Genomic DNA, 25746 nt, shown 5'->3' with positions numbered 1-25746 from the left:
TCACCCCTCGTAATTTTCTATTCCTCTATCAAGTCTCCCTTCAATCGTCTATATTCTAGGAAATAAAGTCCTAACCTATTCAACCTTTCCCTATAATTCAGGTCCTCAAGTCTTGGCAACATCCTTGTAAATTTTCTCTCCTCTCTTTCCATCTTATTGACATTTTTCCTATAGCTAGGTGACCAAAACTGCACATAATATTCAAAATTAGGCCCACCAACATCTTGTACAACTTCAAAATAACATCCCATCTCCTGTACTCAATACACTTATTTATGAAGACCAATATGCCAAAAGCTTTCTTTATGATCCTATCTACTTGTGATCCACTTGATAGATCTGTATTCCCAGATCCCTCTGTTAAACTGCACTCCTCGGTGCCATCCCACTCATCATGCAAGACCTATCCTGGTAGGCCCACACTTGACTCCATTAAATCCCATCTGCCATTTTCCCAGCTGGTCCAGACCCCTCTGCAGGGTATGATAGTCTTTCCTCACTGTTCACTACACCCCCAGCCCTGAAGTCATCTGCAAATTTGCTCATCCAGTTTACATGTTTTTAAATGTGTTGTTTTTCATTTGGAGCTACCGTCTGGGGTGGGCTCTTCCAGCTGCACTGCCCCGGCAACCCCCCATCCAACCGGAGCCTAATCACGAGACAATTTATAATGACCGATGAACGTATCAATGGGTAGGCATGTCTTTGGGCTCTGGAGGAACACTGCGCACATCACAGAGACTCCTGACTGATGATGTCAGGATTGAACTCTGACCTCCAACACCCAATGCTGTAATGGCGTCACACTCGCCGCTACACTGCTGTGGCGCCCATTCAGATCGCTGGTATCGATGACAAACGACAACGGACCCAGCTCTGATCCCTGCGGCACTCCACTAGTCACAGTCCTCCAGTCAGAGAGGCAACCATCTCTGGCTTCTTCTGCAAAGCCGACATCCAATCCAATTTACTACCTCATCCCGAACATCGAGCCACTGAGCTTTCTTCATCCACCCCCTCATGCAGAACTGTATCAAAGTTCATATAGACAACATCCACTGCCTGGTCTTCTTCCACTTTCCTGGTAACCTTCTCAAAATTCTATATAAGATTGGTTAGACATGATTTACCACGCACAAAGCCATGTTGACAATCCTTAGTAAGTCCCTGTTTATCCAAATACCTATATGTCCAGTTTCTCAGAATTCCTTTCAATAACTTGCCCTATATTGATGTCGGGAGCACCAGCCTATAATTTGCTGACTAATTCTTAAACAGCTGAACAATATTCGCTATTCTCAAATCCTCTGGCACTTCACCTTTCGCTAAAGACGTTCAAAATATCTCTACTAGGGCCCCAAAATATCTCTACTAGGGCCCCTGTAGTTTCTGTTCTAGCCTCCCACAGGGTCCAAGGAAAGGTCCTGGGGATGTTTCTACCTTAATTTGCCTCAAGCCTCCTCTGTGATCTGTATAGGGACAACGACCTGGCTGCTGAATTACCTCATATCTATAGACTGCGTCTGTCTCCCAAGTAAATACAGATGTAAAAACTCCATTTAAGATCTTGCCTACCTCCTTCAACTACACACATAGACAACCACTCTGACCTTCTAGAGGGCCAATTTTGTCCCTTACCATCCTTTTACTCCCAAAGTATTTGTAGAAGCCCATAGGATTTTCCTTCACCTCATCTGCCAGAGCAACCTCGTGTCTTCTTTTAGCTCTCCTGATTTCCTTCTTAAGTTTTCTCTTGCATTTCTTATGCAAAGAACATAGAACAGTACAGCACAGGAACAGGCCTTTGGCCCACAATATTGTGCCAAACCAGCTAAAAAGTAAATCAAAAACCCACAATAACTAATCCATCTTAACTGTACAATGTTTATATTCCTCCATCTTCCCCATATTCATGTGTCTATCTAACCATCTCTTAAAAGCCTCTAATGTATTTGCCTCTACCACGTACCAGGCAGCACATTCCAAGCATCCACCACTCTCTGAGTAAAAAACTTGTCCCTCATACCCCCTTTGAACCTATCGCCTCTCATCTTCACTGCATGCCCTCTGGTATTAGACATCTCTAACCTGGGAAGAAAGATACTCCTTGTCTACTCTATCTATGCCTCTCATAATCTTATAAACCTCCATCAGATCTCCCCTCAGTCTCCACCACTTCAAAGAAACAAACCTAAGTTTGACAAGCCTCTCATGATAGCAGATGTGGTCTAAATCAGGCAACCTCTTCTACGCACTCTCCAAAAGCTCAACATCCTTCCTGTAATGGGGCAACCAGCATTGTATACAGTCCTCCAGATGTGGCCTAACCAGAGTTTAATAAAGTTGCAATGTAACTTCCTGACTTTTGAACTCAATGCCTCATCAAGAATGCTCCTCAAGCACCTCATTTGTTCCTGCTTGCCTATACTTGCTCTGCAACACCTACTTTTCTTAAACATGGCCTCAAAGTCTCTCAAAAACCAAGGTTACCTAAACTTGTTATCCTTGCCTTTTATTGTAACAGGAAAGAATGAACTCTGTACTCTCAAAATTTTACTTTTGAAGGCCTCTCATTTACCAAGTATAACTTAGACAGAAAACAAACTATCCCAATCCACATTTACCAGATCATTTCTAATAGCATCAATATTGGCTTTTCTCCAATTTAGAATCTCAACCCAAGGAACAGACCTATCCTTTTCCAAAATTACTTTGAAATTATTGGCATTATGATCAGTAGATGCAAAGTGTTCCCTTCAAAAACTTGTCACCTGTCCAGTCTCGTTCCTTAATAGGAGATCTAGTATCACATTCTCTCGAGTTGGGACTTCTCTGTACTGATTAAGGAAAGTCTCCTGAACACATTTGACAAACTCTTTCCAATCTGGTCCTTTTACAGTATGGGAGTCACAGTCAATATATGGAAAGTTTAAATCACTTACAACCACAACCTTATGTTTCTTGAAAGAGTTTACAATCTCTCCACAAATTTGCTCCCCTAAATCCCATGGACTGTTGGGTGGTCTATTATATAATCCCATCAATGTCATCATAACTTTCGTATTCTTCAATTCCACCCGTAAAGCCTCACTAGACAAGCTTTCCAGTCTGTCCAGTCTGAGCACTGCCGTTACATTCTCCCTGACTGGTAATGCCACCCCTGCCCCTTTAACCGCTCCCATTCTGTCATGTCTAAAACAATAGAACCCCAGAACACTGGGCTGCCAGTCTTGCCCCTTCTGCAAGCATGTCTCACTGATGGCTACATTGTCAGAATCCCACAATTATCCATGCCCTATGTCCATCCACCATTCCTACAATACTCCTTGCATTGAGATGTATGTACAGCAGAATATTAGTCCCACCATGCTCAACCTGTTGATTCCTAACTTTGTACATAGCATCTTTCTCCACAACCACTCCACTATCTGTTCTGCCGCCATGGTTCCCATTGCCCTGTAACTCTAGTTTAACCCCCCTGCCTGTCCAACACCAGCAAACCTTCCCACTAGGACATTAATCTGCTCCAATTCAGGTGCAAACCAACCTTCTGTTCAGGTCTCTCCATCCCTGGTAGAGAACCCAATGATCCATATTTGAAGCCCTCCTTCCTGCACCAACTCCTTAGCTATGTGTTAAATGGTATGATCATCATATTCCTGGCCTCACTACCACATGGCATGGATAGCAATCTTGAGATCAGAACCCTGGAGGTTCCTTCCTTTAACTTAGCACCTAACTTCCCTGAACTCACTTTGCAGTCACCCATCCTACCCATGTCATTGGTACCAACGTGGACTGCAACCTCTGTTTGCTCACCCTGCTATTTAAAAATGCTGTGGACACAATCAAAGATATCCCTGGCCCTGTCAGCTAGGAGGCAACAGCTCATTCAAGAATCTTATTTTCACCTTCTGATATCTTGATTTTTTCCCCATTAACTAAAACTATTGTTTGAAATATAGAACTTTTCCCAGAGAACATGAGGATACTGACTGTGTTACATGAGAAGGTAAAGTGGAAGAATGTGGGACAGAGTGTTGCTAGCACAGCAACTCAACTGAAGTGGACTTCCTCAGTTGGAAATTACATCATTTGAGATATTTCTCACCTTAATCTTATCATTTTCTTATCATTTTACCAAAATCATAGCTCATCTGTTTAGCACAGCACTGCCTTCTACTTCAGGTTTCCAAAAACCTCCGCTTCCTGCTTTGCAAGGTCCATGTTGTTTGGTTGTTTTTCCTACACTCTTATTCACATCCCATCACCTATAATTACAAGTATTCACCGCCTTCTCTAGGGTGATAACAACACCATTTGTTTCACCTGGATTCCCTTGATTTCCAGCCAACCAAAGAAATTCCCTCTGTTCTCTCTACCTTATCATCAGGGCAAAGAAGCTATAAAAATATTACCTGCAGCCTAAACTCACTTGTTTCCTTGGTTTTCAATTTCTGATGAAAGGTCACAGCATGAAACTTTAACTCAAAAAACACATAAAAACACACCAAGTCTATGCCATTCAGCCCATCAAATCTGCCTCATTATGGCTGATCTCTGCTGGCCTCAGCTTCTCTTCAATGCTGGCTTCACATAACTCTATTTCTCTCTGCCTAATGCTAACTAACTTATACATTTTCAACCTTTTTATGCTTCCATTACTTATCTCCATATTTTTGTCATTCTTCTCCTTAAAAGGTTTACTACCAAAAGGGAATTTTCAATATAGGACAAATAAGTTTCGCTGTAATTCCCTTAAGACAGTGGAAGTTATTGCATGGTCGACCACCCGGACTTAGCAACTACTCAAAACCAAGTGATGGCACAATTATTCATGGCCACCTTTCCAGTCACTGCTTTCAGCTGCCAGCTTGGTAAATTAATTCTTCCCCCATCCTCTCCTGAAGTCACAAACATTTTTCAAATTTGCACCCTCTGGTAAATCTACAGCATCAAAGCAAAGCACAATATTCGACAGGACCATGTTCAAACCAAAGAGTAGTAAATTATTTAGACAGAAATTGCATTCCTGATCTTTCTTGCTCCTTTCAAGATTCCATTTTCCTTACATTGCTTGATAAAATAACCAGAGGTGGTCTTTTAGTTCAAAAGTTATTTGTTATCTTACAGTTAGACAGTACTTTATTTAACTTGTTACTCTTCACCTGCCTGTGCGCGTCTATTTATTCTCTCGTTGTGAATAAATGTACAGCACATACTTAGAGAGCAAGAGGGAAGCTCATTTTGTAAAATGAGGGCAACAACTGGAAGGCAATGCCCAAGCTCTTTACAAATCTTAATGAATCTATCATGCACACAGTTTCAAGAATCTCTTTACCTTTTCAACACCTTTACACCTTTGACCTTACCTCAATTAAGAGCACTATTATACTGAAAGCACCAACTAAGTGGACGTAGTTCCGAAAATTCTCTGCAATCTTTGAGAAGCATCCCTGAAAAAAAAAGAAAAACGTTAATAAATGTGTCACACACAAAGAATTGATTTCTGAATGAATACCTTGTGCCGGGAACTCTCCAGGGGCACAGCCATTCTCAGACATCACCACGGCTGCCACAGAGGCAGTGGCCAGCCAAGAACTATGAAGATGTACGTCTTCATACTCCGTCATACTTCTCACATATCACTTCTACCCCACTCTGGCCTTGTAAGGTTCAACTGCTCCACATCTGCCTTTCTTCAGATAGTATCATTTGCCATTTCATTTCCGTTAGCCAGGAAATACCACAACCTCGGGGCTCGAGTTCACTGGTCATGAGGACCAGGACTGAGGCACAGATACAGCAGCTCAGGGCCTGGCACACCACAGCGAGCATGTGATGGGTTACAGGGGAAATCTGTACGTGGTTAATTGTCACACACGTATGGATTAAGAAAGGTGGGGGGAAATGTAGCCCCTCCAGAGACAGAGGGTCACACAAGTTCTGTTGCTGAGGGCTCAGATGGTTCTGATGAAATGACCACTGGGCAAGGGCTACGGTGATGTTGTGCTTTGCGAGGTTAGCCATGGCTAGAATCAAGTCCTGAGCAAGGATGTGAAACCTGCTGCAATTTACCTTTTGCTACAATAAGATTAACAGCAGACGTGGTCTCACTGGCCCACCACTCAGCCTTAGACTACTTGGATAACAGTGATACTTACCAGGCTGCTGTTTATTGATTACAGTTTAGCATTCAACACAATCATATCCTCAGTTCTAATCAACACACTCCTCTGTACCTCCCTCTGCAAACTTCCTCACCAGGAGACCACAGTCTGTGTGGATCAGAAATGACATCCCATCCGTGCTGACAATCAACACTGGCGCACCTCAGGGGTGTGTGTTTAGCCCTCTGCTCTACTCTCTCGACACCCTCAACTAGGCACAGCCAAAACACCATCTTGTTGGCAGAATTCCAGGTGGTGATGAGGAGGCGTACAGGAGTGAGAGAGATCAGCTGGTTGGGTGGCGTCACAGCACTAAACATCAGTACGACCAAAAAATCCCTTGTGGACTTCAGGAAGGGGAAGTCGAGGGAAAACGCACCAGTCCTCATTGAGGGATCAAAAGTGGAAAGGTTGAGGAGCTTCAAGTTCCTGGGTATCAACGTCTCTGAGGATCTATCCTGGGCTCGATATATTGAAGCAATTACAAAAAACACACGGCAGTGGCTAAATTTCATTCGGAGTTTGAGGAGATTTGGTATGTCACCAAGGACACTCGCACATTTCTACAGATATACCATGGAGAGGATTCCAACACCATCTGGTGTGGAGGGGCCACTGCACAGGATTGGAAACCGCTGAAGAAAGTTGTAAACTCAGCCAGCTCCATCATGGGCACCAACCTCCCCAGCATCCAGGACACCTTCAAAAAGCAATGCCTCAAACAGGAGGTATCCATCATTAAGGGCTCCCATCACCCTGGACATGCCCTCCTCTCATTGCTACCATCGAGGAGGAGGTACGGAAGCCCAAACACACACACACACACATCCTCCCCCCCCCCCCATTTTTAGGAACATCTTCTTCCCCTCTCCCACTAGACAATGAAACCTATGACTACTTCCTCAGTAATTTCCCTCTCTTTTTGTACAACGTATTTATTTTTATATATACTGTACTTCTTATAATTTATAGTTTTTATTACAATGTGTTGCAATGAACTGCTGCCACAAAACAACAAATTTCACAACATACACCGGTGATATAATATCTGATTGATTCTGTTCATGGTGCACATTGCTTAAAACCACGTCTGTGTAGGGCTGTCAGCCAAGTGGGCCAATCCAATCCAGTACCACAATGTTTTAGCCTGGTTCAGGGAGTCTTTTAATTCCTTACAACCAATCAAAAATTCAGATACTAACCCTTTCTCAGCCGATCAGAATGAGGGATATTTGAAAAAAAAAGCCCAAAGGACTTTAAGACAGACAGAACAGAGATGGTGGTAATGAGTAGTGAGGGATAACTGGGTACTACAGGAATTGATGGCCAAGAAGAGTTTGTAAAGAGCGGAGGAACACTCTTCTACCTGGAGCGAGGGAACACTGAGGGACAAGAAGAAAGTGAGAACAGAATAGTCATCAAAGGACCGGCAGAGTCCCTGAGAAGCTCAGAGGCTGTGAGAATCAAATAACTAACATTCAGAGAAAGGGCAAAGACAGAGATAAAGAAACAAAAAGAAAAGAACCGTGACTATGTAATGGATTCAGGAGACTTGGATGGAAGTGTACAGGCAGGAACTTGGGCTCCGCACACAGATTCTTCCCAGAACACAGAGATTTCCAGTCAGCCACAGCACAGAGGCTCCAATTATAAGTGGTAGTCTGAACTCAGAACACCATGTCCCAAGACACGTTAATGTAAATCACTTGAAATCTCTGGGAATTTGCAATTTCCTGAAAAAACTGTATAGAGGGGGAAATAAGGCAAGTTATCACAAAAGTTAACCTTTACAGTATAAGCAACGGCAAGAATTCTATACTGGAGCACAATTCAACCTTTCAGTTCAATCTTCCAATTCTATCAACAGGCAGTTAGGTTTCAATTAATTTTCATGACGCTAAGTTTTGTCCCGACAGTGGATGAGGGCTGCTTTCCATCCAGATTCCACTGAGCCACACAATACACATGGAGGGAAGCATGAGTACTTCAGAGTTTTTATTAAATCCGTTTCCATTCTAATTTGCTATTTCCACTTTTCTAAAGACAATATACAATTAGCAAATAAAATATACTGGGACAAGGTCGCAGTTTGAAGGCTTTTCTTTTTCTCCAAACACCTTGCCCTGAAAGTAAAATCCCTCAATTTTAGGGATACAGGGGTGCTGAAATGTGAAATGTAACTCCAGCACTTTTTAATATCAATGAACAACAAGAGTTTTGTAATAGAAAGTGAAAATGTTTAAATTCACATTCAATTTGACAGCCCCATTGCAGAATCAAAGCTGTCAAAGAGACTGAAATATCACAAATGTCTTCAACAGAAATTCAAAATCATCCTGCATTAAATATCAAAATTATATAAAACCATAGTTTTTCAAAAATTAGAGTATTAAAAGGTATTTAATCAAACTCAAAATAATAATTTAATTTAACTTAAATCTCATAAAGGGTAAGCTACCTTCTACTCTCCAACTAGTCCAGGGTCATCCCTTCCCATTGAACTGCTGTACTTGTATCAGATCAGGTTCAACAAATGGACGGTCTGACAAAACTGAAGAGGTTTCGACCTCCCTGCTGGTTTCCATTAGGAATTCACCAGCACAGAGTGAATACCTGGGAGCCAGCACTTATCTGAAGCAAAGCGTTTGACTTTAGACTAAACCTGGAAATATAAGCTTTACCCATTTATTTGGGTGATTATGTGAGGGTCCAGACAAGATCTGGGCTACAATTTTGTTGAAGACAGAAGACCAAATATTAACTGGCAAGGGGAAAGTTGCAGAGTCAAATGAATCAGCTTGAAAATGAGTTACAAGAGTGCCTGTAGGACAATCGGTGAAAAGTGGACACCATAACAACTGCAAACGCTGGAAATCTCTGAGTAAGATCAGGTGGCACAGTGAGAGTCAGCAGGGCAAGCAACAACAGCAGCAGTGTCACAGATCCAAAATGTTGACTATTAATCTGTCCACAGATGCTGGGATTTCCCAACGTTTTGTTCTTGTTTCAAAAAACTTTGCAAGTTCAGACAAGAAGATCGCGGCCATAAAAGAGTCAGAAGGGGATACAGCTTAATTAATATCAAATACATGTCATATTTTCACAGATGGAGATTTTGTGAAAGACTGTTTATGAATAGCACTTGGGATGTTGTGCTGTGCCTCAAGTTTAGGACTTTAAAAAACGGCTTCAGTCATTGGCACCACGTGTCAGGGCTAAGAAGTGCCAATCTCTGCATGCTGGAATGACATGGCAGCAGGCTTTATGTGTTTGTCCTTGGCAGCAGACAAAACTTCTAATTTCTCAGTTACAGACCTTTGACTGTCTTTAGTGTGATATGAGAGTTTGAGGTTTAAGAGGCAGCAGTGGGAATAAAGCCATTTGCAGGCAGACAATGGGCACAGCCTGCTGGGGCAGAACCTGGTCTTTGGGTTTGGATTGGGAAATGCCAGGTTGGTGTATTTCCACCATCCATGAAGGGCAAGCGGAGTGTTGTGAATGAACAGCTCAGTTCCTCCAGCATCACTGTAACAATCCACTGGCAAAGCCTGGGTGAGGACAGCTGGTAGATGTCAACATCTTCCCAGTCAACGTCATATCATAAAGAAAGACACAAACATTTATGGAATGGATTGATGGCGGAAACTGATCTGGCAGGTGAAACAGGTAAAATGTTGAAGTCACTACTGTCAGCAATCAGAAGGTTTTTTGATGGTAAAAGAATTATCTGTGACCATCCAGGAACTTATGAACTGGCCTTCTGTTTTGATCTTCATTCACTTAACAACCTTCCTATCTAACTTAACAATCTGAATGTTTGGCTTCAGGAACAACTTACATCTGGCCTCACCAGTCAAATTGCATCTTTCCAGCCAAACTGAAACATTTCTATACCAAATTCTACTGAGGTGATTTCCCACTCCTTTTCCATCTGCCAACAGCTATTTTTAATCATGAGCTGGAGCTTTATTCTGATGCTGTGGAAAAATGTTAGTGTTCATTTCAGCTGCAAGTCCCAGATAGACACAAAAATACAGAAAGACTTGTTTTCTGATTTTCAACTGACCCAAAAGTAATTGAATCAAATACTTAACTTTAACTTATTGACCTGAAAAACTTTGACTCACTTTACCATGAACATCATAAAATCTATGTTTTATGGCTCTCTGCACTGAAAAGTTTCCAATCCTGGTTTTGTTCTCTTTCTTGGCAGCCATTTTTTTTTTGCTCACATACACTTTCACCCCAGAACCTCTGCAAATTAAAACAGTATAATTGAATCACCGACATTAACCTGAAGTAATAATGTGTCTGGTAAGGTGAAAAATGCCCAACTTTCCCGAAGCATTCTCCCAGAAACATTAGAATACCTGGAACCACTACAATTAGCCAACAGGCCACAGCAGACACAGTCTCACTGGCTCTCCATTCAGCTTTAGAGCACCTAGACAACAGCAATACATACACCAGGCTGCTGTTCACCTGCAATATTTCAACATACAACTCCATCATCCCCTCAGTACTAATTCAAAAGCTTCAAAATCTGGGTCCCGTACCTCCCTCTGCAACTAGATCCCTGAATTCCTCAATGGGAGACCATAATCAGTGTGGATCAGTAATACTATTTCCTCCTTACTGACAGTGAGCATAGGCGCACCTCAAGGATAATGCTTGGCCTACTGCTTTTCTCTCTCTCGACTTATGACTGCGTGGCTGAGTGCAGCTCAAACCCCATCTATAAATTTGCTGATGATGTCACTGTCAGGTGGCAACCAGGACGCATATGAGAGGAAGAGAGACTGGCTGGCTGAGTGTTGTTGCGACAGTAGCCTTGCGTCAGAAAGATCAAGGGACTGATTGTGGAATTCAGGAAGAGTTCCCAGCAAACACGAGGAAATCTGCAGATGCTGGAAATTCAAACAACAACACTCACAAAATGCTGGTGGAACACAGCAGGCCAGGCAGCATCTATAGAGAGAAGCGCTGTCGACGTTTTGGGCCGAGACCCTCTGTCAGAGCTCCCAGCAATCCTCTTTAAGAGCCAGCCTTGGAAAGGGTGAGCAGGATCAACATTTCAAAGAATCCACCCTGGCCCAACACATTGATGCAATCCTGAAGAAGGCATACCAACAGCTCGGGGTGTGAGGAGGTTTGGTTCGTCACCAAAGACTCTTGCAGCCCTCTACAGATGTACAGAGAGCTTGGCTGAATCAGAGCCTGGGAGATCAAAAGAGGGTGCAGTGGAATGCAGACTCCGTCAGCTTCATCACAGGCGCAAGCCTTCGCACCATCGTTTTTCGAGAAATCAGTGAGGATGTGCAAGGAAAATGGTGCTGAGGTGAAACATGAGCCATGTTCTCATTAAAGGGCAGAGTGGGCTGCTCTGCAGACCTTGAGGAACCTGCTGGTATTTTCCAGAATGTTCTCATGGCTCCCCGACTGCCACTACAATTCCACTCTCCAGTGCTCACAGGAATCCAGGATGGGGGAAGGACTTTTACCCACCAAGCGCCAACCACTAGACCATGGAAAGCACGGCAAGACCGGCTTAGGATGAAGAATCCCTTGGGATTCGTGGAAGCAGAGCACTGGGCTAACCCCTGCACTCTCAGGGAGAAACAGCTTTCCTATTTGTCAAAGAGCTCTGGGCTGAGAGTCTCTGGAATGTTCCGGAACATTCAGGATAGAGTGCAATGTGGGAGAACCTATGTACTTGTGGGGCTGTCCCTGCTACCAGTCTCTGTGACCTGTCCACAACAATGAACTTCAACCTGCAAATTTAGCAGATATGTGGACCACTATCTGGAGTGAGACATAGAAACAGAATTAGGCCATTCAGCCCAGTGAGTCTGCTCTGCCATTTCATCATGGCTGACCCATCCCCCTCTCAAGCTTATTTTCTTGACTTATCCCCCATAATCTTTCATGCCCTGACTAATCACGAACCTATCAACCTTTGCCTTAAAAACACCCAATAACCTGGGCCCCACAGCTACCAGTGGCAATGAATTCCACCACCCTCTGGCTATAGAAATTCCTCCTCATCATTCTAAATGGACATCCCTCTATTCTGAGACTGTGCCCTCTGGTCTTAGACTCCCCACCACTGGAGACATCCTCCCCACATCCACTCTATCTAAGATTCAATAGGTTTCAACATGCAATCTCCTCATTCTTCTAAATTCCAACAAGTACAGACCCAGAGCCACCAACTCCTGGCATGGCATTCTACCTTACACTTCTTTGTCCATTCTCCTCATGTGTTTTAAGTCCTTCTGCATCCTCCCTGTTTCCTCAACACAACCAGCCCCTCCACTCATCTTCGTATTGTCTGCAAACTTGGCCACAAAGCCATCATCCAAATCATTGACATACAACATAAAAAGAAGTGGTCCCCACACCAGTCCCTGTAGAGAGAACCTCAGGGTATCAGTGACCTTGGTCCCGGCAGGCAGAGAGGTCAAGGTCTGAAACACTGGAATACCTGCTTGTAGAACCTGTCACCATGGCTCTTAAAAAATCTTAGCCAAAAAATGCATTCCTCCTTAGGCAAGTCAAGATACAAATGATGCTCCCAGCAAATGTATAGAACTTCTTAGCCAAAATCTTTCTCCCCTGCCCTTCCAGATGCACTGAGAACAAGATCTCAGCTCTTTCCTTCATTCCAGCTTTGGTCGTGTTGGAGGACTGGTAATCACAAACACAAGAAAATCTGCAGAGGCTGAAAATCCAAACAACACATGCTGGAGGAACTCAGCAGGCCAGGCAGCATCTATAGGGAGAAGCACTGTCGATGTTTCGGGCCGAGACCCTTCGTCAGGACTAACTACACACACAATGCTGGAGGAGCTCAGCAGGCCAGGCAGCATCTATGGAAAAGAGTAAAGTCGACGTTTTGGCTGAAACCTGAGTCTCAATGAAGGGTCTTTTGAGATCTTCCAAACTTCAATTAGATCATAGCTGATCGTTATCTCATCTACTTATGTGTCTTTGCTTCGTAATGCTGTAGATTGACATTTAACTCATTGTATTGCATCACGTTGACATCAAAAGAAAGTATGTACATCATAAAAATATTGAAAGTTCATTAATAAAAGGGTGACTTATGGCAAAAACATAAACCAGTTTCTCTATACAAAAACTGCTTCAGGTAGATAACAGGTAGTTACCTTGTTGTTTATGTAGCCAGCATCTCCCTGTACACATTTGGCCCTTTCTAGGATGTGCTCTACCGGAAAAGTGTTATTCCTTTTACAGCATGCTTCAGGCAGCAGTCTATTTGGGAAAAGCTGGGAAAAAGTGGAGTTCTGTTCAAAGTCACGAGGTCCATTTACACCACAGCAGGAAAACTGAAATGACAGGTCGTAAATGTTATGTCTTTTATGGGAATTCACCTTAATAAAACAGAAAATGAAAGGACATGAAGGTCCAACGAGAAAGTCAGATTAGATTGAATGAATAGTGAACACATTTAATAGGCTCAGAGCGTATCACAGCAGATTTGCAAACAGTTACTCATACGGCATGCAATTCAGCACAGTGGGTGGGAAGTGCATGTATGGGGAGCACAAGCTACAGTAAATTAATAATAATAACAAATATAATGGAAAAGGTTTTGTTGCATAAACATCATAAAATACCAACTCTCTATAGTGTGTGAAGCCCATGACTATCAGAAATGTACCCGTGTATCACAACGGACCACACTGCTCCACTGAATGTTGCATCAGAAGGGTAGAATAGATGTCTCCTGGTCTGGAAACCACCCCCTCCCACCAAAAGTTTCATTGTTGTTGTCAGGTGAAGATGGTATCAACTCATGTGTGATGCATTACATGGTCAAAAAGGCGGCCGGTGGTGTAGTGGCATCAGCTCCAAACTTCAAAGCAAGTGGTTCCAGGTTCGAATCTGACAAGCTCCTTGCATGCTTCTATCCGTGCTGGGTTGAGCATTGAGCAACTTGGCCACAAAAAAAACAGCCAACTCTACGGAAACGGCAAAAATGCAACCCACGGCACGAAAAGGGACATCAACAACATGGTCAGTACCCACAATCACAGTGCATTACATGCTCAAACAGGCTGTTGAGACTCACTTAGTTGAGCAACAAGTTGTGTCTGCTCCCAGACTTACTTCGGTCTGGGAGAGAAATAATTCTTTCCTTAAAATAAACTTACGTCCACCATGATTACATTCCAAGTCTTCGAAAAGACATCGGTAGAATTGTCACCTTTATATTTCATCTGCAATTCCTTTAAAAAGTAATCCTTTCGTATCTGAAAGTAAACAGCAGTATGGAATTTAGGGTACCGCAATTACAAGCAAATAGCTGAAAAATAGGAATTATTTCTGGTGATTGTACTTACCTGCTTTCGGAAGACTAATGCAAGGACGGCAGCTATCAGCTCCAGGATGAAAATGATCAAAATAAGCAGCAAGAACTGCAAATGACAGAAGAGAACTAATTACACCTGTAATCGTGGTGTGAGGAGGAGCAAAGACATAATGCTGCTTTGTTGCAAATACATGCTGATCTTTATGATCTTATGTACATTTTATTCCATATTTTATCCTATCTTTTTCACGTATACAGAAAAAGAACAATCCATATTTAAGAAATGTAAAATAGAACATATCAAGCCATTTCAAACTTGTTTCATGGTGTTCCTCAAGCTTTCAATATGTGCAGGTGCCAGCCTGTGTAGGTAATTCTGAAACTGGCCACAGTTTCAATTGCAAAGATACCAGTTTTTGCAGGTTTAAACCGAAAATAGACATTTTTGATGTAACATACATATTACTTTTTGTTTTTAAAAGATGGTTTAGAGAAATTAAGATATTCTCATTTAAAATAATCCACATGGTACATAGCACATAATTCTGCATAAGATATGAAAGATGAAATAGAGATCTGGAATCACCGGCAGGGACTGCTCACAACCTAGAGCATATGCTCTGAAAATTACACTCCAAGTTTCCGCTTTCTCCATTAACTCTTGATTTTCTGAAGGACTCAGATTTGATCTTTTATAGTTCATATTTTAATAATTGTAGATTTGGATGAAGAAGTGAGGTCCAGTATAAAGGACAACAAATTTTTTTAAAAAGTGAAAGACAAAGAATGTACCCAATGCGCAAACTACATTTTCCAAAAGCCCCCTTCTGGAAAGCATTATGGGGCTGTTAAAACAAACCTTCATGCCATCTTAAAAGTTTCCTGCCCCAGACAGTTAATCTAATCAATCATTCTAATTAGCCCCGCCCCCTTTCACCCCAATTAGTACGTTGCACTGTAAACACTTTAAACCACTTTTAAAATGGCATTTAAATTGTAAATATGTTTTTGTTTCTTGTTGCATGCCGCATAAGTGCACCACAACAAATTCCCATACATGTGCATGGCGAATAAAATTGAATAAAGTACATCTTTACATTCCCTTTTACAGCTATAGTAGTCACTAGCAAAGCCTGTAGTTATTGCTAATCCACCTTCTTTAACCACTGCACTCCAAATAGTGAATACCCCCTCCCTCCCTCCCACACACACACACACACACACACACACACACACACACACACACACACACACACACACACGAGTTCAAAAGTTTAGATCTAGCAATAATGAGGGAACACCAATGCATTTCCAAGCTAGGATAGTGTATGACTTGTAGGAACCGCTACAGATGGTTCTTCTGTCATGTTCCTGCTGCCTTATCTTTCTATTTAACATAAATCACACAGTTTAAGAAGTAGAAATAGTGATCACCAACGCTGAAATTTCATTTCAAAATCTCCTGATTGGGAAGATGGAAGAGAAATAATTCCACATTTTCTGATGGTAGGACAGAATTAAAAGAAGGATAAATTTCAGATGACTTACTTTCAAATAATAATGATGTAGAAAAGAACATGGAATTGTAATATCACAATTTTTAGAGGTTATGTCAGAGAAAGAATTATTTTGATCAAGAATATGGATAAATAAAAGTCAGAACTTTCCACCGTACATGGAGCTATGTCACAAAATGCTTAAAGGTCTTTTAGCCTAGGAAATTTGCAAAAAAAAAGAATTTGGTAAAAGTAATCTAAAGGTTATAGAAATGTTCAGAAAATTTTGTTATTATTTACAGAAAACAAAATAAACAGTTCTGCCTTTATGAGGCACCAATCAGAATCTCAGGAGGCTCAATGCACGTTATAGTCAATTGACTGTTAATAAAGTGTTTTACATGTTGCATTATAGGTAAGAGGAAACACAGTATTATCGATACTGGAAGTTTCCACACAACTAACAAGATAATTGACAAATTAGTTCATGCATTAATGTTAACTAGGACACATTGGACAGGACGCCACTGTTTTTTAAAGAACATCATGGAATCTTCTACCAAAAAGTTGATATCTTATCTGAAAAGAACACATTATTAACAATGCACTGCTCCCTTCAATTCCATCCTGAACAATTGATTTTATCTGCTGATAATTCCAGAGTGCTATCAGAGTTTACAATTTTCATAACCTCCGGGCAAACACGTCCAAGTATGCTGAATCTGATTCTCTGGAAATGTGTCAAGAATAATAAAGGATGAGCCAATATTTAGAATTTCATGGGTCTGTGCCAATATTTTACAGGACTCACCGGAAGTAGGTCACTCAGTGCTTATAAATACCTTTATAGGTTTGTCACAATTGGATTGGCTACACTGCCCAAAGACATTTCAATCATAACTGAAGAGCTAGGAAGTTAACAAGCTAAAGTTAATTTGATAATGTCACTTGGTCCACCTAGCCCATCAGTCACCCATTTTTACACTTGTTAAGTTTTCACAAATAAAACAAAGTGAAGCATTTTATGTTTAATGAAACCCATAACACATTTTATTGAATTCCAAAGGGCATCAAAACCCTTTACGTAATAACATCATCACGTCAGAGCAGTCTCTGAAAGTGAAACCCCAACTCTGGGGTTTCCCCAACGAGTGGGTAACCTCCAACCTGATGGCATGAACATTGACTTCTCTAACTTCCATTAATGCCCCTCCTCCTCTTCTTACCCCATCCCTGATGTATTTAGTTGTTTGTTTTTTCTCTATCTCTTTCTGCCCATCACTCTGCCTGTTCTCCATCTCCCTCTGGTGCTTCCCCCCTCCCACTTTCTTTCTCCTGAGGCCTCCCGTCCCATGATCCTTTCCCTTCTCCAGCTCTGTATCATCTTCGCCAATCACCTTTCCAGCTCTTAGCTTCATCCCACCCCCTCCGGTCTTCTATCATTTCGCATTTTCCCCCTCCCCCCACTACTTTCAAATCTCTTACTATCTTTCCTTCTGGTTAGTCCTGACGAAGGGTCTCAGCCCGAAACGTCGACAGTGCTTCTCCCTATAGATGCTGCCTGGCCTGCTGTGTTCCACCAGCATTTTGTGTGTGTTATTTGAATTTCCAGCATCTGCAGATTTCCTCGTGTTTGCCCCAACTCAATGTTGGTTGTTGTGAATTATGTACATTTCCACCAATTACATCACCCTACAGACCTATCTTACCCTGACCATAACCCTAATCTACAGACTAATGGAAATTATAGCGGCCAATCAACCTATCAACCTGCACATCTTTAGGGCACTGGAGCACCTGGAAGAAATCCATATGGTCTCAGGGAGAACGTGCAAACTCTACATTGACAGCACCCACGGTTAGGATTGAACCCAGGCCCCTGCCAAAGGACAATCTGCAACACTGTGTTGCCCAAAACTCTAGCACACTAATGGTAGCCATGAAATCATTGGCTTATCATAAAATTAATCTAGTTTACTAATTTCTTCTGAAAAAGATAAATTGATGTGGTTTATAAGTGACTGCAAGATCAAAATATTGAGGTTGAATCTTAATTTCATTCTGAAATGGCAAAACAACATATGAGGAGAGATTGAGTCACCTGGGACTATACTCCCTAGAGTTCAGAAGACTGGGAGGTGGTCTTACAGAAATGTACAAAATTTTGAAAGGGATAGATAAGATAGAAGTAGGAAAGTTGTTTCCATTGGTAGGTGAGACTAGAACTAGAGGACATTGCCTCAAGGTTCAAGGGAGAAGATTTAGGACAGAGATGAGGAGAAACTGTTTTTCCCAGAGAGTGGTGAATCTGTGGAATTCTCTGCCCAGGGAAGCAGTTGAGGCTTCCTCACTAAATATATTTAAGAAACAGTTAGATAGGTTTTTACATAGTAAGGGAATTAAGGGTTATGGGGAAAAGGCAGGTAAAAGAAGCTGAGCTTACGGACAGATAAGCAATGATCTTATTGAATGATGGGGCAGGCTCGATGGGCTGGATGGCCTACTCCTGCTCCTATTTCTTATGTTCTTATGTTTAACCTATTCTGTAGCACCCAGTTTCTTATGCCTTCTTACAAGCCATTCAGGAATGGGCAATAGAGCCTGGCTCGGCCCATTCTATACCAATTCAATTTTTTTTAAAGTGTAGTGGGGATTTATAAGGTGTATCTGCTTTTACGTTTGTACACAGGCTCCTTTGATTATTAAGTAGGGTATTGGGATGTTACTTGAGCGAAATACAAGTTGTAATATTTGCATTATATACCTCTGAACAATCAAAAATAATGTAAAGGGCTTAAAATCAGCATACGTACAGTCATAAGCAGTTGCTTGCTCTCTCGGATGGCTCCCCAGCAACCTAAGAACCCTAGAAAGAAGAGAATTACTCCGACTGACAGGATGATGTAAGCTCCAGTATATATTAATGGGTTTGTAGCCACAATATTCTTGAAGCCATTGGGGTTGGTTGTAACCCAGATGCCAACTCCCAGCAGACAAATACCTCCTACCTGTAACAGACCAGAAAGAACAAAGTTATTACATGAGCTCTAGGCTCCTGCATTAAAATTCACTGAGAATCCTCCAATTATCTCCACAACCTCTGGATGTAATTTCATAAATGTTTCAAAGGTAAAGTATTTTTATCTTGAAAAACAATTAAGTTGTAATCTAGACTTTATTAAAATTACTCAGTATGGATTTGATTAAATTTTTTGAGTAACATTGGCTGTTTCCATGGACACAGGGCTTAGCGTGATATCTTGTATTTACCAATCTCATGAATATTCTGAGTTTTCTACCAAAGTCCCCTCTCTGAGCAGATAACGATTCTCAATGTCTCAAGTCAGATACTTACAAAAATTAAACTATTGGACAGAAACATGAGGTACTTGAGACAGGTCCGAGATTTTTCCATTTGGACTCCAGCAGTTTTGTTGGTTTTAAATAGTGTTTGATCTGCAAAAGCAAGCAACAGGGCATCACAGTTTACAACCATTTTATTACAATTTAGTTTGGATTACAAGAAGCCTTCTTGTGGGCAGATTTGCAGAACGGTAAAATGGTTAAACAGTTCAGGAAAAGTCAGTACATTAATCCATGAATTTCACTGCAATCAGGAGCACAATTTGAAATGGGGCTGAGAATTGTTGCTCTAGTTTGATCTGGTAGCAAATAAAATATCCCAGAGGAATAATCAGTTAATTTAAAGCCTGTTATTAATGCTTTGTATTTCCTTCTGTTCTAAAGTATTTCCTAAAACAACCTGAAGCTAGAAGATGGGACCCTCCAACCTGCTTTCTCATCCTGAAATATAATGGATTAAATGTTGTTATATTGATTTCTGAATTTACTGTGGTTCTGATTGGAACCCGATAAAGATGTAATCATTGGAACAGAGCAATCCACCTATTGAACAAATAACACAAAATGACCAGAATCAAACAAACTGAACAGATGATCTATTTGTTATCAGGATGGTTATGGGGAATACTTAACATGCAAATCAAATGGCACAGTGTCAACAATATTCAGACCCTTTCATAATGTTGTTGGAGTAAGATTTTTAGTCACCAATTGATTCTAGCTTATGAACCATCATTAGCAAACTTATCTCAGCCAGAACTGGGCAAAGAAGGTATTAATCAAAAGGCAAGGATACAGAAAAGATCAACTGTACGGTTTTGCTTGGACGCACAAACAGCAACCCACAAATTCTACCCCTGGATAGCCTCTCCCTCATTCCTCTCCAATTTTCCCAGACTGGTTGGTTTTATTGTTCTTTTTTAAGCCAATTTCCTGTCGTCAAATAAACATGAACAGCCTGACAACAGCGTGAAGCCCAGTCATAAAAATGTGACTGCCTCCCTCCCTAATGAAGTAGTCAATGAAAGCAGAATAGCAGCTTCACATTGTCTTCACTGAATAACTTGTACAGCTGTGAACATTTCCAACTCTTAGTGTTAATTTACACTCAAAATCTAATTGATCCAACCTATCGCTCCCATGCTACAGTACTCGTCTAGCTTGTCTGTGGAGAGCTGGTCCCTCCACAAAGGAAATTTTATGGCTGATTTCCTGTCTACAGAACAAATTCATGTTTTATTAGATTAACTGCAGTCCAACATTATACAGCTGGTGGACTGTAGTATATTGAGAAGACAATGGTTGCATTTACCATGTCTTCCCTCCTGATAGTATGCACAGTTGTCTACCAGCTGCATATCTTTCAACTGCGGTTCTTCTCATAAAAGATGAATTTCCTGAGCACACAGAAAGATCAGGTATAAAATCTGTTGTGTGATAAGGTCAGTTCTCCATAGACAGCATGGACATTACTAGCATTTTGAAAGTGACGGGTTGGATCCATTTTGGTAGGATTTTGTTTTATGTGTGAATTAATAATAATAATTGGAAATAAATTCACAACCACTCACATCTACACTAGTGTCAACTATATAGAAGGCCATCGGCTGGAAAGTAAAACATGATCTTCCCTGTTGATTTGAAGCATTACTCAACTTTCGCTAAAAGGTTTATTTTCTCCACTAACAATAAAACACTTGATTGATCTATAAAAGAGGCAAGCCTACTTAAGTAATTCTTAAGAGGTGTTACTGTTGGTGTTGTCAATCTTATTTAGTTTATTCAAATCCCAACTGAAAATTTCATGACAAGTCATAAGAGAAGCTAATTCTAATTATATATGTTTACCCTTCTTATAGTTAAAACCAGAGCAAAAACTGTCTTCTAGAAAGATGAAATTTGAATTTTATAAATAAATTTTGAAGATTTTGGAAAAGTACTCTGATGAAAGATATTGCACATACCCAGGAATCTTATTAATAAACAAAAATAAAATAAATCTTTTATTTTATAGATAGCTCTTATAGATTGTGGGGTCAAGGGACATGGGGAGAAGGCAGGAACGGGGTACTGATTGTGTATGATCAGCCATGATCACAGTGAATGGCGGTTCTGGCTAGAAGGGCCAAATGGCCTACTCCTGCACCTACTGTCTATTGTCTATAAGAAACATAATAAATTAAATGGAAGGTCATTTGACTATTGTTAAAGCTTCTGATTAGACTTGTATTGAATTCATAAAATTTGTGCTAGTGAAACATTCAAACCACTTTTCCGTATCATGCAAAAATGATATTAAAATGTAAACTTTAAAGTTAATTTTACATTTAGATTCCAATTGTACTTCAAATGATGTTCTAGTTTAAGTTATTCATTGACAAATGGTTTTGGTTTGCCTAGCTGGCAGTGGATCATCTTACAGGACTTCTCAAGCTCAAGTTTATTATCATAAGCATACATAGACAGGGTATAAATACCAGGAAAATTAGGTTTTTTTTGCAACGGCAGAGTATATAACAAGCATAATAAACAGGGGTTAACATAAACTTAACATAAATAATACATAAGTTGCACTAATACCGTTATGTTTATTTTGCTGTGTATGTTGAAAGACAGAAACGTCTATTCTGAGGTAGCCTTAGGTTTTTCTGGTTGGTTGAAGAACCTGACAGCAGCTGTTGTTGATCTGTGAAGTGTGGATCTTCAGGCTCCTGTACCTCCTGTACCAGCATCAAGAAGACATGGCTTGGATGGTAGCAGCCCCTGATGATTGCCGAGGTGTTGCCTCTTGTAGATGACCTTGATGGAGGGGCTGGCTGCACCCGTGATGGAACTGGCAGGGTCCACATTGGAATTCCAATTGCAGGTGATGAGGCAACCAGTTAGAAAGGTCTCCACTGTGCATATGCAGAAGTCTATCAGAGTCATTGTTGACATGCCAAATCTCCTTAACCTTCTAGGAAAGTAGAGGTACTGGAGTACCTTCTTCACGGTTGCATCTATGTGCTAGACCCCAGGATAGGCCCCTCTGAAATACTAACACCTAGAACCCTGAAGCTGCTCACCCTTTCAACACAGATCTTTCAGTGAGGACTGGTGTGTTTTTGTCTGACTTGGCCTGCCTGAATTCCACAATGGTTTCCTTAGGGGATTAGGAGATGTACTGACAAGACCTTTGCTACATTGCATAAATGGAGTGCACTGCAACTCCCTTCTCATGTGAGGCTCTAATGAGCTTTGGTTCTGATGGAAACCCAGCTCTTCCTTGTGGCTGAACTGTAGATAGGACATGTTGCAGGCAAAAAATGCAAGCAGTGGAAGGAAAGCATTTTCTATGCAGCACTTACGGTGACTACAAGAAAATGGCTACCAAAAGACAAAAGAGTAATTGTGAAGAGAGTCACAAAATATCTGGACTCCGTGGGACTGAGAAGTGTAGGTGACAGCTCTCATCACTACACAACCTTGCTGAATTCAGTTAGGGAGGCGGAGGTGAAGACAGGAACTGGAGCTGATTCCACTTCCTTACTGTAAATGCATTGAGCAATAAACTTCAGCAGTGAAATCCGAAGTGTTTTGACTGTGTAAACTCTCACAAGGCGAGGGACTAGGAGAACTCCTTGAATGATCTTTACGACGTTTTCTGTCTTCTGCATTGTTTCGAACAATTGTCTTCCATGTGTTTTCTTTTAAAGGTGGAATGAGAATTTGTTTAATCACCCCCTCCTGTACCTCTCCCATATGCAGCTGCAAAGTTGGCTGCAAACCCCTCTGAAAGGTTCCAGAAATTCCACAAGATTAACTTCAAAACTGTAAAAACCTTACTATATACTTATAAATCACTTGTCTAAATAAAGTAATACTGTTTAGGAAGTAATCAAACTTCATTTGTAACATCATCTGATCACTTTTTCCAACATCTCTATGGGGATTACATAGAACCAGTGAGCAACTCATTGGTATTAAACATCTTTGTCATTTACAATCTGTATAATATTGTTGAGAATCAACATTGCTTCACTATTCCGCACTGGCTGTTTGAAGGTAAAACCAGTTCCATTTTAGGTCATTTTAGCAGTGATTCCTGACCCCCTATGTGCTTCCAAGACTGGGACTAGCTACAACTGGCAACTCAAGCCCCTGGAAAAATACCAACAACATTGTCACTATCCTGTAAATTGGAGCGGCACGGTAGCATAGTGATTAGCTTTACAGTACTGGCGACCCGGGTTCAATTCCCGCTGCTGCCTGTAAGGAGTTAGTATGTTCTCCCCTATGACAGCATGGGCTTCCTCCGGGTGCACCGGTTTGCTCCCACAGTCCAAAGAATACCGGTTGGTGGGTTAATTGGTCCCAGTGATTAGTCTAGGATTAAGTTGGGAGACTGCTGGGTGGCATGGCTCAAAGGGCTGATTCCTCACTGTATCTCAGTAAACAAATGAATAAACAAAGAGTAGGTGAATCTAGGCAACATACTCCCTGAGGCCAACATCGCTGTCATTGATCCCCTACGTAGGCCAGGCTTCATCATTCCCATGCCCAATACCAGTAATTCCTCAAAAAAATGCAACACCCCAGTGATTCCCAGGAGCATCTGGCCTGTGACCATTCATAACAGGAGGAGAACATTCAGAATGGTTCATGAATGAGGAAGCACATAGAGGTCCTGCGTCAACGAGGGAAGGCACTCACCACCTCACGATCTACAACCAGCCCCATCTGGGGAAGAGTCTGCAGTTGCCAAATCAGCCTCACTAACAAAAGTGGAAAGGAAAAGAATTCATCTTTGAATCCAAAGGATTGAAGGTTTGCCAAAGAAAACAAAGTTGCAAAATGAAATTCTGATGTCCATTGCAACAAGCATTTCAGCCCACAGTGGTCTGCATCTTGTTTAAGCAAGTGGGGCCAGAACTGGTTGTTTACACTAGTGGGAAACCATTGAACATTGTGTTGAGCAAAGGGGGTAAACATAGTTTGATGTAATATTACCTCTAGTAAAACGTCACAGAAAGGAAAGTCATTCAGGCTCATCAATCACTTCTCCCTATTGCTACCATCAGTCATACTCAACCATCCCTTCCCCATTACCACCTTCCAACAAAATCATTGACCATCCCTTCCCTACCATCAGTATCAATATCCTCAATTAGAATCATAGAATCACTTTATTATTTTATTGTCACCAAACAATTGATACTAGAGTGTACAATCATCACAGTGATATTTGATTCTGCACTTCATGCTGCCCTGGAGTACAAATCAATAGTAAATATAATAAAAAGTTAAATTATAAATCATAAATAAAAAAATAGAAAAGAGAAAGTAAGGTAGTGCAAAAAAAAACCGAGAGACAGGTCCGGATATTTGGAAGGTAAGGCCTAGTTCCGGGTCAGGATCCGTTCAGCAATTACCAACATTCATTATCACTATTTCAAGCCTTCAATCATTCTTCCTCTCTTAATTATCAAACCTATCAAATATTCACCCCATTGCAGTCAGTCAAAGCTTTCATTGATCAAGATTCAAAGCACATTTATTCTCAAAGAATGTATAAATTATACAGCTTGAGATTTGTCTGCTCACAGGCATCCACAAAGCAAGAAATCCAAACTGCCCAGTTTAAAAAAGACCTGCAAGCCACTGTGCAGAGGAGGAGAGAGAAATAAATGCAGATCATGCAAACAATAGGAGCAAGCCACCGGAGTTTCAAACCTGACTGAGGCCACAAGTCTGCTGCCAGAGCACCCGGAGTAGGCCCATGCCTCAGTCACAGTTCATCACACCAGTGGGGCAGAAATGCTGAGCAGCCAACTCATTTCACAGCCTCAGCACCGTGGAGGAAGAATAAACATTCACAAGAGAGTGAGTGAGATCAGTCTGACCCTCGCCTCCATTCGTGACACTCATGCTTCAGGTGTATGTGTGCCAGCATTTAAATTGTCCAAGCACTGGGTAGCACCTCATTCTAGAACACAGACCCCAGAGCTACGATACACTCGGACTGCCCAGCCCAAGAACATTTTTGATCTCACCAAATTGGCTCAGCACTTGGAATGATTCAACCTCGCACCTGGGTCAGGTGAGCAGGAATCGAAACCCTTCTGCACCGCCTCTTCTCCAAATGACTCATTCTATCTCCGGCACCAATGCTAATCCCATCTCCGACCTCAGTTCGAACGCATTGAGCCTCACGATGCCCCAGCATAGCTCATCTCCTGAACCAGCCTGCCCTCCACCTGCCTCCTCACTGTCTGTGGCAATAGTTCACCACAATTTCCTTCAGAAAACATGTTATAAATAATGTTTTTGGTCAAATCTCTTGCCTTATGATTTACCAGTAAGCTGTCACAGACCTTTGGTACCACTATCTTAAACTAGAAGC

General features: G+C 41.4%; 1 protein-coding gene across 17 annotated transcripts in view; it reads right to left on the bottom strand.

The window, feature by feature from the left end:
* LOC132381232 (tetraspanin-18-like) overlaps positions 1 to 25746 on the bottom strand; it is a 199321-nt gene that overhangs the window by 10209 nt on the left and 163366 nt on the right. For 16 of the 17 annotated variants that reach the window (XM_059950594.1, XM_059950606.1, XM_059950605.1 and 13 more), the window contains 6 exons: positions 19357 to 19457; positions 18815 to 19009; positions 14537 to 14611; positions 14348 to 14446; positions 13340 to 13519; positions 5373 to 5456 (listed from right to left, as the gene is read on the bottom strand). In XM_059950594.1, coding sequence (XP_059806577.1) covers positions 5373 to 5456; positions 13340 to 13519; positions 14348 to 14446; positions 14537 to 14611; positions 18815 to 19009; positions 19357 to 19457 — 734 coding nt within the window. Of the gene's footprint in view, positions 1 to 5372; positions 5457 to 13339; positions 13520 to 14347; positions 14447 to 14536; positions 14612 to 18814; positions 19010 to 19356; positions 19458 to 21944; positions 24219 to 25746 lie in introns of those variants that run through there. The other variant, XM_059950610.1, reaches the window with a different exon arrangement.

This window comes from Hypanus sabinus, chromosome 25 (genome assembly GCF_030144855.1).
Source record: "Hypanus sabinus isolate sHypSab1 chromosome 25, sHypSab1.hap1, whole genome shotgun sequence".
Lineage (NCBI taxonomy): Eukaryota > Metazoa > Chordata > Chondrichthyes > Myliobatiformes > Dasyatidae > Hypanus > Hypanus sabinus.
This window is presented reverse-complemented; position numbering and strand designations above follow the sequence as displayed.